Here is a 16,372-nt window from a genome sequence, read left to right on the forward strand (position 1 = left end):
GTATTAAAATACTCGACTTGATTTGCGTGATTTTTCTCGTGATTTGCTTAAAACGTGAAGGTTTTTCAATAAATAGCCTTTTTCTTTATCAGTGCTGCCGTCCGCACCTCACCACCTGAGAGCCGTTAACATCACGCCCACCAGTCTGCGGTTGTCGTGGCAACCTGGCTTCGGCGGCGACTACCCGGTCATCCGCTGCACCGTACAGGTGAGTTTTCCAAGAGAGTGTGTTCGTTCTTCAGAAATTGAAGACAAACCCCACACACCATCCCAAGCCCCGCACAGCTTTGTCCCACTGAATAACGGGCTCGGGTTTCGCTCTGGGAAAGTGGGCCTCCTTCAACTAATGTGACGCAACGGGGCCTCTCTCTTGGTGGCCATTACGGCTAGCGGCGCCGCCCCAAAACGTCTGGTTCTAATAAAACTGCTCCTCTTACCTCTCGTGAGGGGCCAGCCGCAGCAGAATGGGGCAAAAAAATGTTCAGGCTTTGTTGTAAAAGGCTCAGGATAAAAAGTCGAATTGGGGTGAATTGTGCTTATTAGTTTTGGAGTTAAACAATGCAACATACTTTGGAGTAATTTTACATTTGGCTTGCTGCTTTTATTTTGATTAAAGCGAAGCCGAGCTATTTGCGGGGGATAGGGAGCAGGCCGGCCTGCAAATAATGAAAATCTGCGTATGACTGACGCATATTTTAAATGCAGCAGAATTGAACTGAAGTATAAAATCATGATGCACAAACTGTGCAGAAAGAACTCTTTCACATTCTATTTAATTGTTTTTACTCTCCTTTCAGAACTGCTATTTTCTTGATCAGAAACATTTTTGGAGGGCGATGCTAGAAGATTGATGGCGTTTGCATTCATTTCTATGGGGAAAGATGATTGCATGGCTTGTACGATTGTGTATTTGTGGTCATGAAATAGGTAAAACGCGCACAAAATACTGATCTGTAGCTTTAAATCCATTCTCATGCACAACTTGGACATCAGGGCGAGGAAGCTCACCTTCGCTGGAAACTGTAATACCCAATGAACTCGACATCTACCAAACCGTTTCAAGAGGAAGTGCGTGCCATTTTGTCACCCAACTGTCCAGCACAAAACACTTTTCCCAAGCCATGTCTGGGGCGCCAAACGACTAAAAAAAGTGCAGGAAAAAAAACGTTTTAAAAACAGGAAAAGGCAACAAGAATGATGTGTGAGCCGATCGAGGGAGAATGTGCTGTGACTCAACGAGATTAAACGCCAGTTTGCAGCCTGGATGTGACTCACGGGGTCAGGAATGATACATATGAGCCTGAGGATGGGTGGGGGGGGGGGGGGGGGGCACGGCCCCAAACTCAAGCTACATTGTGCAAACGTGAGTGAGTGCAGCGATCGCTTGAAAGGTCAAACACCTGCACACGCGCACCCACACACACACACACACACACGCACCCACACACCCACACACACACGCACCCACACACACGCGCACACACACACACACCGATTTACCTACACTTACACACCTCCCACCACCAACATAGACTTTCCTTCTATACACACACACACACAGACGACAAGCATGCTGTATAATGATGACTTCCAGCACTTGTGCACTCCAAAGCCACAGCGGGGAAGTTGCATTTGGTCAGAGTGGCCCAAGCGGACCACAGCAAGGACAGCAAGCGTTGCAGAGGTTGTGCCGAGGCAGCACTCAGGATGTTTGAAAAACACCCCCCAAAACAAAACAAAACAAAAATGGTCCTCCCATCAGCATCAGGCACACACACACTCCAATGTGTCCAGTTTCAAAAGTCAAAAGAACTCATGCCCTAAAAGGTAAACGTGATCTTTTTGGCTATTGGCTCGTCGACAAAGTGGGCGCATTTTATTTTAGGTGTAGGTATTTTGGAATGTGCCGTTGTGATGTGAGCTGTCTGAAAAACGAATCGTGTCCTTGCTTTGAAATCGCTTCAAGAGAAGCATAACTGAACCCGGTCGAGTAAAATGGGCCTCCCTTTTGGACTTTCGCAGGTCAAACATGTGGACGAGTCGTTCCCCGGAGGTTCGGATGACATGATTTGCAACCAGAATGTGAACGTCCCCGCGCCCGAGTACCTGGCTGAGGACTTGGAGCCCCACAGACGCTACGCCGTCAGGGTGGCGTGTCACAGCAGTCAGGGGCCATCGCGCTGGACATCCTGGGTGGAGATGCGCACGGCGGAAGGAGGTGAGTTGGCTAACCAGGGCTTACCCTACTCCACAGTCTCCACTTGGCTGCAGTACTCTGGGGTTTTTCTTCTGCCTGCCCTCAGTCTCCACTTGGATAAATCTGTCTCTCACATCGTTTCCACTTGCTTTACATGGAAAATGCGTTTCTACTTCCAAAGTTTTCCAGGTACCACAGTACTGATATTTTTTTTCTCGATAAGTCACGAGACTTACGCCTATTAAAACTAGAGGAAGGAACAAATATGGAAAAAAGTAATTTGAGGTGCATGAAGTGACAAATGTGGACAAAAGTAATTTCCCAATCAGTGTGTTTCCTTTTGCGGGCCATCAGCCAGGGATAGGCCCCAGCATGCCGCAACCCTGGACAGGACAGGAGCTATGGAAGAGAGAGATGGAAGGCTACTAAGTCCACTGAGGGTAGTGAGAGTGAGTTATAATGTTTCCGTCCCAAGGTCCTCGAACACAACACGGTGTGTTTAGGGACAGTGTGGCATTTAGGAAGGAAGGATAGTGGTCACAGAAACGTTCCTAGCCGTGATAACCATCGACTTGGACCTCGTATTTGCATTCAAAGTGAGGTGCTAGTTTCCATGCCGGCTCCCAGCATGCATTGCAAGCGGAAATAGAGGCGGGACGAGTGAAGGAGGCAAGGGACAGCTGATCGTTGCTTTCCATGACCTCAAAAAAAGAAAGGAGAAGCGATGCTGCCTACAGCATGCAATTGTCATGTTTGTGCTCCAAAAAAATCTGTCCAGTTTCACTTCTTCAGCAATCAGGCTTTTTGTTCCTTTTCACAGAAAATTACAAAAAAGCGCAAGCACTGCGTTTGTTCAGTTTCTCAGGAGGGTCACAGAAAGCCATGATAGGAGGTTATCTCGTAATAGCGCCGCCATATTTCAAAAGCCCCTCAACCTTTACGTCTTTGTCAAATTTACATTTGGTTCTCATTGGCAGACGCACAATGTTTTTAAATATGAACGGATGATTTGGGGCATGTGTCCGCTAAAACTAAATCAAGTTTTAAAAAAACAACAACAAATGACAGGGATATGTGTCCACTAAAACTACAGGAAGAGACGTATGGGACACTAAAACAAACTATGGACAAAAGCACCGGGGCGTGTACTCCGAAGCAAATTATAGACTTGAAGGGCTGTGACGTGTTAAGACGACTCAAGGTTTACAAATGTGGAAGGGACACATATCCTTTAACAGTAAAGGAAGTGACACCAGAGTGACAGAAAGTGAATATAATAAAAAGTCATGTGAAACATGTCTGCTTAAACTACGGGGAGCAACAACTCTCGTCAAAAGTACCAGGACGCATGTCTTACAGGAAGTGGAAAATATAGACAAGACAACTGGGACACATAGATCACGGGATGCGTGTCCAGTGAAAACTGCAGGAAGAGAAACATGTGGATAAAAGTAGTGGGATACATGGCGCGAGCTACAGGAAGTGATGCATACGCTAATGCGGTACCTCCCCATTAAATTGACAGAAAGTGAAAAATAGACAAAAGTACTGAGACCCGTGAACAAATCCAGATCAAAATAATGCGACGCATGTCTGCTGAAACCACTCGAAGTATCAAATATGTCATGGGAATAGTGTCCGCTAAAACGACAGAAATGGACAAATACGAACAAAGATAATGGGACGCAATTTCAACAAAAACCACAGGAAGTGACAAATATGGACACATACACACGACAGACCACATGAAATAAGAAACATGGGCCAAAATAATAGGTCGCATGTCCACTAAAACTATAGGAAGTGACAAATGTGGACAACAGGAACAGGACGCTTGACTTGTTTTACCACCACGTGTCTCCGAACGTTCCGATTGTTTTTTTTTCTGTCAGAGCAAGAGCGCTCACTGAATTAATATCAAATCCCAAATTGCTTGTGGCATGTAATCCTCCTCCCCAAGCTCTTAATGACATGAACAATTTAGCGGCAGGGCCACAAATGTATTTCATTGATGGATTAAAAGGTGTGTCCCACTACTTTTGCCGCGAAATAATCAGTTCAAAATTTCCCCCCCAAAGTCTCCGCGCCTTTGCCGCATGTTCTCGACTGTCCCCCTTTTCCAAAGCAAGCCTTTTCCTCCTGCGCTCTGCTATTTATGTGCTAACCACTTGTTGAGTTGACTGGCCGTCTTCAGACGCCACCAACGGCACCACCAAGGAATTCGAGGAAAACTATTTAGCCTCTCTCGAGCGCCGCTGTCTTTCACTCCGTGTCTCTCGAGCTTCGTGTTTCGTTTCCCCCATTTTTGGCTTTGACCTCACATGAGCTCACATGGAGCAAGGCACTGTGGGAAAACAGTCGAAAGAAAGAGAGAGAGAGAGAGAGAAAAGAGGTTTGTGGGTGGAAGATGGGGGAAGGGGAGGTGGGAGGACTCTGAGGAACCTTTACTATTTTCCCATTACAGCTCACCACCACCCAAAGGAGAGAATAGCAATTGGGGGATTAAGGGGGGGGGGGGGGTGGAAGCAGCTATTTTCATCCCCAAGTCACCTTTAAACAGGATTCCTCATGTAGGTTTTGTTTAAAAATAGGCATACCTGTCAACTCATACGGTTTAGCCATAGTTCATACGGATTTTGTGGTGAATCTTACGTATATGGCCGTATCGCACAAATCATACGGATTCTGAACATTTCCGTTTTTTTGTTTTTTTTTCCCCTAACAGGTAGTTCCGTTTGCTTTTGCCCAGAATGGTGCTAGTCTACTCGAATGCTTTCATCTCCGGTAACTAAAGTAATGCCACTAAGTAGAATGATGATTAGACATTAACCAGACATTGTATTATAGAGATCTACAATAAATATCATTGAAAATTTTGTGGGGTTTTTTCTGCCGTTATTTTGACATATAAAATGCTTTGGTATGTTATAAGGATTTTTTGCTCTTTATAAGGATTTTTTTGGTAGTTTATACAGGTTGACACTCCGAAAAGTTGACAGATATGAATAGGGCAATTGTTATCGTAACATGACCATGGTTTTTTTTTTGGGTGGTTGTTGTTTTTCAACTTCTTGCAACAAAAGTTTTGAGAGCCCTTTGGCGGAAGGTGTCATGTGTGTCAATTGTTTTCATCCGAGCATGATATCGCGTTTGTACTCATGTTACGCGCTACCTAAAGCACGACACCACTAATGTTGACGTTTTCTGGCTACGCTTGTTGCCGCGGTTACGCCTCTGGGCTGAAAATCGAAACGATCCCAGGTGGAGCTTCTTCCAAGTTGTGAAGTTGACGAGGACGTTGGACAGGCCGTGGGAGCGCACGATTTATTTTCGGAGTCTCTCAGTTTTTTTTGGCCTCGGCGTGACCTTTTTCCAAGACGGGAAACAGACGCACTCAAAAGTCACGCAACAGCGCCGTCTTTAGCGCGTTCCACGGTAGTCGCACGTGTGTGTTGCAATCGCGTCGAGGGGATACACAGCTGACCGCATCTGTGCTGGAAACGATTCCGCGAGCAGTAATGGGGGAAACATGACACACTCTGAGTTAGCAGGGGAAAAAAAACGTTCTTGTTCCCTTTGCAAACTTGTTTTTCGCAACAATGAACGTCTTTGTGCGCTTGAACGTCCCTCGCATGAAAGAAAAGAGGCTCGGCCTCAGAGAGATGGAAAGGGACGAAGAAAAGTTGGGAGGGGGAGCGGTACAGGGATGGAGGAGACCAGGGGGGAGGGCAGAGGGAGGCAGCGAGGGAGGGGCGCTTCATTTGTTTTGGCTGCCGTGCCAGAGGTGAGCGCATGTGGAAACAATCAAACGGCAAACACTTCCTGATTACCATCACGCTCTGCCTGGACCACGTTTCCCAGACTGCCTCATTCAAGAACACAAGCACACACACACACACACGCACACACACACACACACACACACACACACACACACAGGACTGCAAATGTGGATTTCTGTCCCTTGAGTTGTCGTTGTCCAATGGCGTGGCCACTTGTGTGGAGTGCGACGACCTCTTGATGTGCGCGTGCGTTTCGTGTGTTTCAGTGCCCGAGGAGGCGCCGGGCAACGTGACGGCGCTGGGCAACGGCAGCCTAGTGCTGCTGGCGTGGGAGGAGCCGGCGGGGAAGCTCAACGGAGACCTGCGCGGATACTTGGTGGAGCTGAGCGTGCCCGACGACAAGCAGGTCCGCTGACGCGTACCAAATCTCACACACATTTCTCTCGCACACCAAGAGAGAGACACAGTGAGAGTGAGAGAGCGAAAGAGAGAGATACGTTCTCTCTCACGCGAATATAGTCACTCTTTTAAGCCCATGCTTTTTTTCCCCCTCTTGCACGCATGCAGTACATTCTTCGATAACTCACGCTGTCTCTCACACAAACGTTTCACATCCTCACCATGCCACTTTCATTCTCTCTCTCTCTCTCACACACACACACTTTGACAATTTGTTACTCTCTCACAGTCTCTTTGTGACTCTTAACGCACACATACCGTATTGGCCCGAATATAAGACGGCCCTGATTATAAGACGACCCCCTCTTTTTCAAGACTCAAGTTTGAAAAAAGACTTTTTGAACACCAAATTAATTTTTAGACAGAAAAGAATTACAGTACATCTGAAACAAATGATTATAACAATATATTTGAGGGAAAAAGCATGTTATTTTGCCTCATTCAAATCTTAATATCCGAACATTTAAATATGTAAACTAAAGTGCAATCACATTTGTAAATGAATGGTTTCTGGTTTTTGAAATGTAAATGACATCATAACTTCTCGTCAGCTGCCGGTTAACCTGGCCGATCTTCGACCCACTTTTCTCCCGATTGTCGCTACGTTTCTCCATTTTCTGTTATCTCTTCGATTATTTTCTTCCCGCTATTTTTTTATTGTTGTTCTTCGTTCTACTGCTATTTTTATTTTCCTTCTTCGTGACGGGTTCACTTTGGCCTGGGGAGTCAAGTTCAGCATTTGCATCAATGATATCTGGCGCCATCTAGCGTCACGAATGGGTATAATGTCTAGACCCCGAATATAAGACGACCCCCACTTGTTCGGTCTTATTTCAATGCAAAAAACACTGTCTAATATTCTGGCTGAGACGGTACTCTCTGTCTCTTACAAATACTTTTTTTCTTGCACTCATTTTGGCACGCTCTTCCTGAGAGTGAGCCCGAGATACACTTACTCACACAAACGTGCACAGACACACTATTGTTCTCTTTTTCCACCCGAGACACACACATTCTCTCAGGAACACTTACTCTCATATGTTACAACCCCCCCCCAAAAATGGACCTTGACTTATCTCCCTATGACAGCTTGTCATGGATGCCGGCCTCGACACGGAGCTGTCAATCAACCTGTCTCTCCCGCTCAGCAACGTGACCTTCAAGGTGTGCGCATACACGGGAGCAGGGCGAGGACCCTGGAGCCCCACGCAGACTCTGACGCTCGTCTCTCCTGGTGAGAAATAAAACCCAAAATGTCACACTCTTTACATACTTTTGCATTCATGTTAAAGTATTGATGCCTCAACTGAGGTCAGATTTTTGCACACTGCTTCAGGTTAAAACAAACTCAAACTTCCCAAGATTTAAATGACTTGGCACACTTTGATGCTGACAGCCTGACGCAAGTGTCTTTCCTTACTGAGCACCAGGCGGACTCAAGTGCGTTGTTTTAGCCGGCAAAATTGCTGCTGTGCCTCTGACGTCACTTTGTCTCAAAGACCAACATTTATGGGGAGAGATCGAAATTCTGAGTAATGTGTCTCAATGAGAACAGTTGAAATTTGAAATCTAAAAATGAAAACCAGTTGGCCGTTTATTATTGAGTGGAAATGTGGGGGGTTTTTTGTTTGGTTTTTTTGGTCTAATGTTTCTTTAACCAACAAAAAAGAAATAGCTGCCTTTTTTTAAAAATTCAAATATCTGATTAGAAATTATAGTAGGGTATCCGAAGACAAAAATATTCGATAGCTGCAGTCCTACTGGAAACCCTAACCCTATATTGAAACCCTAATCGGACACCTAAGCCCTAATGAAACCTGACTTTGAAACTCTAAGCGTATTTTAAAACTGTAATTGGAAACCCTAACCATAGTTTGAAACTCTAATTGGAAACCCTGAACCCAATTTGAAACTCTCCCTTGAAACCCTACCCCTAGATTGAAACCCAAATTAGGAACTTTAACCCAAATTTAAAGCCACCATTGGAAATCCTAACCCGACTTTGAAACCCTACTTTGAAATCATAACCCTAGTTAAAAATCCTACTTTGAAACCCTAATTGGAAACCTTAAACCTAATTTGAAACCCTACCCCTTGTTTGAAACTCTACTTTGAAACCCAAACCATAGTTTGAAGCCCTAATTGGAAGCCTTAACCCTAGTTTGAAACTCTACTTCGAAGCCCAAACCATGCTTTAGAACCCTAATTGGAAGCCCTAAACCTACTTTGAAACCCTGACCGTAGTTTGAAACCCTAATTGGAAATCCTAACCATACTTTGAACCCCTTCTTTGAACATGACTTTTACTCTGCAAATGCAATGAGCGACTTTTAAATGATACAGTACAAGCAGCGTTGCGGAAATAAAGTTAGCCGTGTTAGTAAAGCCCCTGTTTCTTCTTTTTTTTCCCCCCTCATTCATAGAATTCCGAGGTGAGTGACGACACATCACACGGCGAAAGACTCCCTTCCCTTCCTTTCTTCCTTCCTTCCTTCTTTCTTCCTCTCTGGGGGAAAAAAACGGGAGGGAGAAGACGAGAAGAAAAGCAAGGCGAGGTTGCGCTGGTGTGAACCAGAACACGGCTTCATAAATATTTAAAGCGCTGGCTATCTCTGTTTGATGAGTGTAATGGGGCCAGACAGACGAGGCAAAGCGGTGGAGTGCGAGATCAAGACGTGTCCGGATAGGTTTGGTTGATTGATTGTCTTGATTTCAAACATGCGGGCGATCAAACTGAATACAATACAAAATAAAGAAGCAAATTAAAAACCAACCGACAAGAGGTAACATCATGAATAAGATCTACTTTTGACCCGATCTAAAGTGGTACAAATGAAAGTGCAAAAAGATCTAGACAGTCCTACCATTAACTCAGAGATCTATTTAACCTACAGAGTGTTAAATATTGTAAACATGTCACGATACACAATAGACCCAAAAGCTATGCTAACTATGATTTCATGGTAATTTTATAACGAGTTGCATAAAACGTCACGGCCTCCCCCACAAGTGGTTTATTTTCACAATTTTTAATATACATTTATTTCTCTCTTTATTGTGAACCACAAATTAAACTAAAAAAATTAATTTGCATTTTAGTAATTTTATTATATTATCATAATAATTGTATGATATAATAAAATTGAATATAAATATAAATTTTAAATGTTGATTTTTTTAAAACATTTTACATTTATCTTTATTTTATATTGAGTCAGCGTGTACATACAGTAGTCCGTTTTTTTTTTTTTTTTACACACATTAGCTTTAATGCGGGTAAGCCTTACTGGCGTGAGGTATTTACATACTGCATCATTTCGACAATTTTGCAAGATATCGACAAAAGATGATTTTAGTCCACACGTTGCTTTACTGACGCCAGATTTGTACATACTGTTTGTTTATTGAGTGTAATGAAGTGTCCCGCCTCCCCCGTGCAGGCCTCTCATCCCCGCCGGCCTTCTCATGGCACTGGTGGTACGTGGTGATGGCCGCCACTGGCGCCGTAGCCCTTGGCACGCTCATGGCTGTGTACGTGGCCAAACTGCGGCGTAAGGAGACGAGATTCGGGTGCGTATGGACCAGGGTCTTATAATCGTTATGGGTATTTTCATGATCCTTTTTGTTTAAAAACTAATTTGAACTAACAGAATTAAATCACAAACAAACTCCTGACATTTGTTTGTGATTTAATTCCGTTAGTTCAAATTTGTTTTTAGAGTTTTTATTTGTTCTTTGAAAATGTTTCATTTTTGTTTTAGTTTTAGTTTTGTTTAAAAAAAAAAAAAGAAAATGAATTGAGTATATATTTACCCAAAAAAATCTTAAAAGGAAACTCGGCACAGTTTTTCCTGTGGTAATGTGTTATTGCGGTTGTTTTTTAGTGATGCGTTTGAGCCCATGATGCACAGCGGAGAGCTGGTGGTCCGCTACCGGGCGCGACGCTCGTACAGCCGCAGGACTACTGAGGCCACGCGTAAGTTTTGACAACCTGGTAATGTTGGGACAAACACAATCTGTCATGCTGCTAGCGTTACTGGAAATCAACAATTTTGTAGGTTTTCATCGGAAGTATGTGATGACCATAGAAACAGAAATTGATCTTACCGTCGTTTCTTGTGTGGATTTTTAAAAATTAGTTTTTGGCAACAACATTCATAAAAAATCAAGGGTGTATATTATGCATAGGCACAAGGAAAAAGCTCCAAATCTGTCTTAAAACGAACTGTCAACGGTTCTTGTGGATAAAAATAATTGCCCATAGAGGGACAAATTTAGCACTTTTTTTCTGTGTGCTTATTGAAAATGAGAAATGGCAATGTTAACGTTGACTGATTAAAAAAATTAAGAAATGAAAGAAAATCATTTCATCTGGGCATGCGCACAGGGCAGAATATTGAATTGAAAAATACAATAAAATAAATATTACGATGCAGATAACAGTTTTTGGAGCATGGGTACGAGTAAGTCTGGAAAATCCTGCGGGAAAATGGCGATTTTAGGGGTGTGTATTGTACACATGAGAAATTACAGCGCAACTGCCACGACGACCTGACCTATAGTTTATTCAACAGTACTAATTTGTGATCTCATGCATGCTGTAGAGTTTCCAAGTAAGGTCACCTGTCCACTAGTCACAACACGAAGTCGATCCATGTTGGCATCTAGACGTCTTGCACAGATGGGAATCCGACTGATCTCAATGCTTATTTTGATGTTTAGTCTTGTGCCGTGGTGTGGACGCTTATCGTCTGCAGGAATCTGGCCTGGAAAAACAAATTCTTGTGTTACTACAAACACAATTCCAGGACGTCTCTCAATGATCACACACACACACACACACACACACACACACACACACACACACACACACACACACACACACACACACACACACACACACACACACACACACACACACACACACACACACACACACACACACACACACACACACACGCCTGCCTGGGTGACCGTAATTACGGCGACTTGGTTTACAAGTCCCAGCTTGCCCCAAAACGATTCCCACAGGTGGAGATGCGGTAAAGGAATGTCCCAGCAGCATTCATGCCGATGTTTGGGGCCCGCCTCTCCAGACAAAGTGCTGTGGTGCACCTTGGGCAAGGATCCATATTTGATCATGTCAAATGCCACATGAAATAAAGGCCTTGGCATTTTGTAAAAAACAGTTAGCAAAATAAGGGACTCATTCATCCGTCATCCATTTTCTAATCTGCTTTATCCTCACGAGGGTCGCGCCGGAGCCTATCCCAGCCGTCTTCGGCAGTAGGCGGGGGACACACTGAACTGTCTGCCAGCCAATCGCAGGGCACACATCGACGAACATTCACGCTCACAATCACACCAAGGGACAATTTCGAGTGTTAACCTACCGTGCATGTTTTTGGAATGTACGGGGAAACCGGAGTACACCCAGAGAAAACCCACGCAGTCACGGGGAGAACATGCAAACACCACACACAGGAAGGCCAGGGCCTGGAATCGAACCCATGACCTCTGTGCTGGAAGGGAGTAATAATCATGACAAAAAACAAAACAAAACAATTAAATAATATAATCGATTTATTGTCGAATCTATTGCAATAATAGATCGTAAAATACAATACAATAATCTGTTTTCAACACTCGTTTTAATGCTACCCTAAATAATAATGTGACATATTATTTGGAAACCTGCTAAAATATTATTACTTGAACAAATAAGAATATAAAACAAGCAACAAATAAAACAAAATGTAACAACAGTATCTGGCAGCATAATAAAATATACTATTTACACATGTATAAATATTGAGTGTGACAAGAAATATAGTCTTGCTATTTAAAAATGAGCCAATAGAATTACAGATCATTTTATATCGATGATTGTCATACATAATTTGAAACTTCAAAAGACAAAAAGGTTGAACAACAAGCTACTGTATTTAAAAAAAAAAAAAGCTCATGTTCGAGTTGGACATACGTCTGCTTGAATATTGTCACATTTTGTACATCCTGGCGCTTTAAACCTGGTGAGATTCCTGCAAGCTTTAATGTCAATTTTTTTTATTTTTTTGCTTTAATACTGGTGGAGTTCAACATTTTTGGGATTGTTGTTGCACTATTTATATTCTTCTACTTATTAAATGCATTGCTGCTTTACAATGGTCTGATTTCTAGACATTGTTGCCTTAATAGCATCTTATTTCTCCATGTTATTGCTTTAATGACATCATGTGTGTGCGCATCGTCACGAGACGTTTTTTTTGTTTTGTTTAAAAAAAATTGTGGGTTTTTTTTTGTTTTTTTTGGTGCCCACTCAGTGAACAGTCTGGGCATCAGCGACGAGCTGAGGCAGAAGCTCCAAGACGTGATGGTGGACAGACACAAGCTGACGCTGGGCAAGACGCTGGGAGAAGGTACAAATTAGCATTCTGCTATCTCATAGCGGCACTTGTCATCACAACAATTGAATTTGAGCGTGGTGGGCTAATTATTATTATTTTTTAACTTTAAGGGCCACGCATTGTTTTTCTTAAAAATCGATAAATGGGTCAGATTGAACGCCGTGTGGTGATTTAGTGCACTTGCGATCCTTGTTGGTGATGTGTTGCGTATCTTTACAGGGGAGTTCGGCTCCGTGATGGAGGGTCAGCTAACACAGGAGGATTCTGTTCTCCGAGTAGCCGTCAAGACCATGAAGAGTGAGTGGAGGACCACTTTACACTATTCATAACATACTAATATCCAGTAATACCCCCAAATCACACTTTTCTGCTCTTTCTTTAACACCCACCAGCTGATCAGAAAGTAGTAGTTGGTGTCAAGTAAGTGACATGTCCCAACAGCGTCATTTTGTGTTGTTTTCCTCACACTTAGGTGCATTTTTTTTAATAATCAGTCTATCCACCCATACATCCAAACAAACAGACATAGAATCTATCGTTTCTATAATCTAATAGTTGACACCCTTAAATGAATTGTGAGTAACAAAGATTCAATCTGCAAGTGTATGTTGACCGTCTTATCGAAATCATTTTAGCGACGTAGCTATCGAATTAGCGATTATTGGGAAGAAGCTAAGTTTAGCCTGGGTTGTTAGCAGATGTTTGTAAGTTTGGGGTGGAATAAGCCCCATTCCTTTTTCCCAGTGGCGGTTTCAGCCTGGCGCCAGCGATTATTAAGTCATTCAGTACCAGCCAATTCTTGGACCATGTCTGAAAAGACGTTTAAAAACGTCTTTGGGAGTGAATGAGTTAACAATGGAAAGTCCGACAATTGGGTTGATGTTGGAACGTAGCAGCAAACGTTCTATCGGAGCACATCAATAAATGCTGACTTGTGGCTCTCGCCCCAGTCGCCATCTGCACGCGTTCGGAAATGGAGGACTTTCTGCGAGAGGCCACCTGCATGAAGGAGTTTGACCACGCCAACGTCATGAGGCTGCTCGGTGAGACGCCGCCTCTTTGCATGCCGGCGGATGAATTTCTTACAAATTGCTTAGGAAAAAAAATCCACATCATTTCATTCTTTTTCATCCATCCCTCCATTTTCGTCATTGCCTTTAGATTTCTCACATGAATATTTTTATTTGTGGTAATATCGATTACAATTGAAATTTTACATTTTATTTATTGTTATTTTTCTCTCATGTATTGTATTTTATTGTTTATAAAATAAAACCCATAATAATCCAACTGCACATAGCCTATACAGTATGATTATAATTCAGAAATATGATTTGATATTTTGTTATTTATCTACAGTATGCATTTCAGTGTCTTAAAAAAAGCTAATTATGCAGGTAAAATGTTTTTAAGTACCATATTCGACAAAATTATTGTTTATATTTTCGAATATTTTACATTCATTTAATAATGCAATATTTTGATTGTTTATACAGTAAATTATAATGAGTAATGCAAAGTATTCAATGAAATAATTGAGATTTTTATTTTGGCTTTCCTTTTCTGCCTATTTTATATTAATTTTATGTGTGATTTAAAATATGTTCATAAATGGTAACACTACAAGCTATATATAATTTTAAATACAGTATATATTTTTGGTTTGCAAGTTGTCATCATATTCTTAATAAAATACAGTCTGAACAAAAATGTATTTTAAAATAAAAATTGCCTACATCAGGGGTGTCCAAATTTAAAAAAAAATAAAATAAAAATCGCAATGTTTGGCCTGGGCACAGAATTTCTCTGTGTGTTCAACATGGGTTAAAATTGGCCACCGTGTGTCTTCGCACAGGCGTGTGTCTGCAGACGGTGGAGAGTGAAGGCTTCCCGTCGCCCGTGGTCATCCTGCCCTACATGAAACATGGCGACCTGCACACGTACCTGCTCTACTCGCGCCTCGGAGAATGTCCCGTGGTGAGTGACGCGAAAAAACACATTTAGTTAACCATTGACATTTTATGGCGACGGGGGGCTGTGAATGCCCGTTTTGTTACCTGTTTTTGTACTTAACTCATTCAGCACCAGCCAATTCTGGACCAAGTCTGAAAAGACGTTGAAAAACGTCTTTGGGAGTGAATGAGTTAATTCGGTGATTATTTCACATACTTCGGAACATCACTTGAGAATGACTGGTGCAAATCAACACCAGTCTGCTGTTGTAGTTGGAAAAAAAACCCTCAAAAACTTTGTCTTCAAATATGACCACGGTCATTATTTTATGAGGGTGACCATGTACTTCCTTTTGAAATGAAAAACTGAACTCAGGTAAAGACATGTTAGGCTAACAAGTTTTCAATTTTGTCTGTGCGGTGTGACGCAGTACCTCCCGTCCCAGATGTTGGTGCGCTTCATGACGGACATCGCCCGCGGCATGGAATACCTCAGCAACAAGAACTTCATCCACAGAGACCTGGCCGCGCGCAACTGCATGTACGCTCCTCATCCACTTCCTGTCTGAGGTCACTGTGGGTCAGTGGGCTCATTAGTGTCATCAAAAAAAAATCTTACAATTGAATGTGACAAGATATCACACAAGATTTGTAGATTTCACACTAATACTGACCATTGTTTGCTGTGTCACCAATGGCACCAAGCGTAGATTTAGACGGTCTTGTTTGTCTTGAAAATATTTTCAACTGCTTAGCGCATGTTGACCGTAAGCAGGTGTGTCCAGCTCCGGTCCTCGAGGGCCGCTGACCTTCCCTGTTTTCAAAGTTTCCCACCTGCAACACACTTGACTCAGCTGATCAGCAAGCTGTGACAAAGCCTGAAAACAAACAATGTCATCACAACGCATTTTCTCCCAACATTTTCCACTGACAAACCAGGCTAGACTTAGCTCCCCCCCAATACAAAGATTTCAGTCTCTGAGTCGAAATGCATCACATAGTTCCTTGACACCATTTCTTTCTTTCGCATCGTCCCTTGACACTTTCCTATTAGCTATTTTGTGGCATCTTCATGCATTAAAGAGAAAAATGATCAGCAAAGGTCGAGAATCTATTCCACAGAAAAATGGCGAGGCTTCACTGTATCCATTCCTAAAGAATCATCCCAAATGGTGTGTTCCAGGCTGAACGAGAACATGAACGTGTGCGTGGCCGACTTCGGCCTCTCCAAGAAGATCTACAACGGTGACTACTACCGGCAGGGGCGCATCTCCAAGATGCCCGTCAAGTGGATCGCCATCGAGAGCTTGGCCGACCGAGTCTACACCACTAAGAGCGACGTGGTCGGTTCCGTTCACGCGTGACGTCTCCTTGTCACGCTCTTCGCTCAAACTTGACGCCGTCTTCTTCTTGTTGCCACTCAGTGGTCATTTGGCGTCACCATGTGGGAAATCGCTACCAGGGGGCAGACGCCGTACCCTGGGGTGGAGAACAGCGAGATCTACGATTATTTGAGGCAGGGAAACCGTCTCAAGCAGCCTCCAGACTGCCTGGATAACATGTGAGTGCTAGTTT

General features: G+C 43.0%; 1 protein-coding gene across 1 annotated transcript in view; it reads left to right on the top strand.

The window, feature by feature from the left end:
- axl (AXL receptor tyrosine kinase) overlaps positions 1–16,372 on the top strand; it is a 32,882-nt gene that overhangs the window by 13,103 nt on the left and 3,407 nt on the right. The window contains exons 6-18 of the mRNA XM_086125542.1: positions 93–208; positions 2,023–2,218; positions 6,246–6,385; positions 7,528–7,672; positions 9,879–10,008; positions 10,323–10,414; positions 12,762–12,857; positions 13,065–13,142; positions 13,796–13,888; positions 14,701–14,822; positions 15,229–15,338; positions 15,981–16,140; positions 16,222–16,358. Coding sequence (XP_085981668.1) covers positions 93–208; positions 2,023–2,218; positions 6,246–6,385; positions 7,528–7,672; positions 9,879–10,008; positions 10,323–10,414; positions 12,762–12,857; positions 13,065–13,142; positions 13,796–13,888; positions 14,701–14,822; positions 15,229–15,338; positions 15,981–16,140; positions 16,222–16,358 — 1,615 coding nt within the window. The remainder of the gene's footprint in view (positions 1–92; positions 209–2,022; positions 2,219–6,245; positions 6,386–7,527; positions 7,673–9,878; positions 10,009–10,322; positions 10,415–12,761; positions 12,858–13,064; positions 13,143–13,795; positions 13,889–14,700; positions 14,823–15,228; positions 15,339–15,980; positions 16,141–16,221; positions 16,359–16,372) is intronic.

The sequence above is a fragment of the Hippocampus guttulatus genome, chromosome 12 (assembly GCF_054856545.1).
Source record: "Hippocampus guttulatus isolate MCC_2025c chromosome 12, RoL_Hgut_1.0, whole genome shotgun sequence".
NCBI lineage: Eukaryota > Metazoa > Chordata > Actinopteri > Syngnathiformes > Syngnathidae > Hippocampus > Hippocampus guttulatus.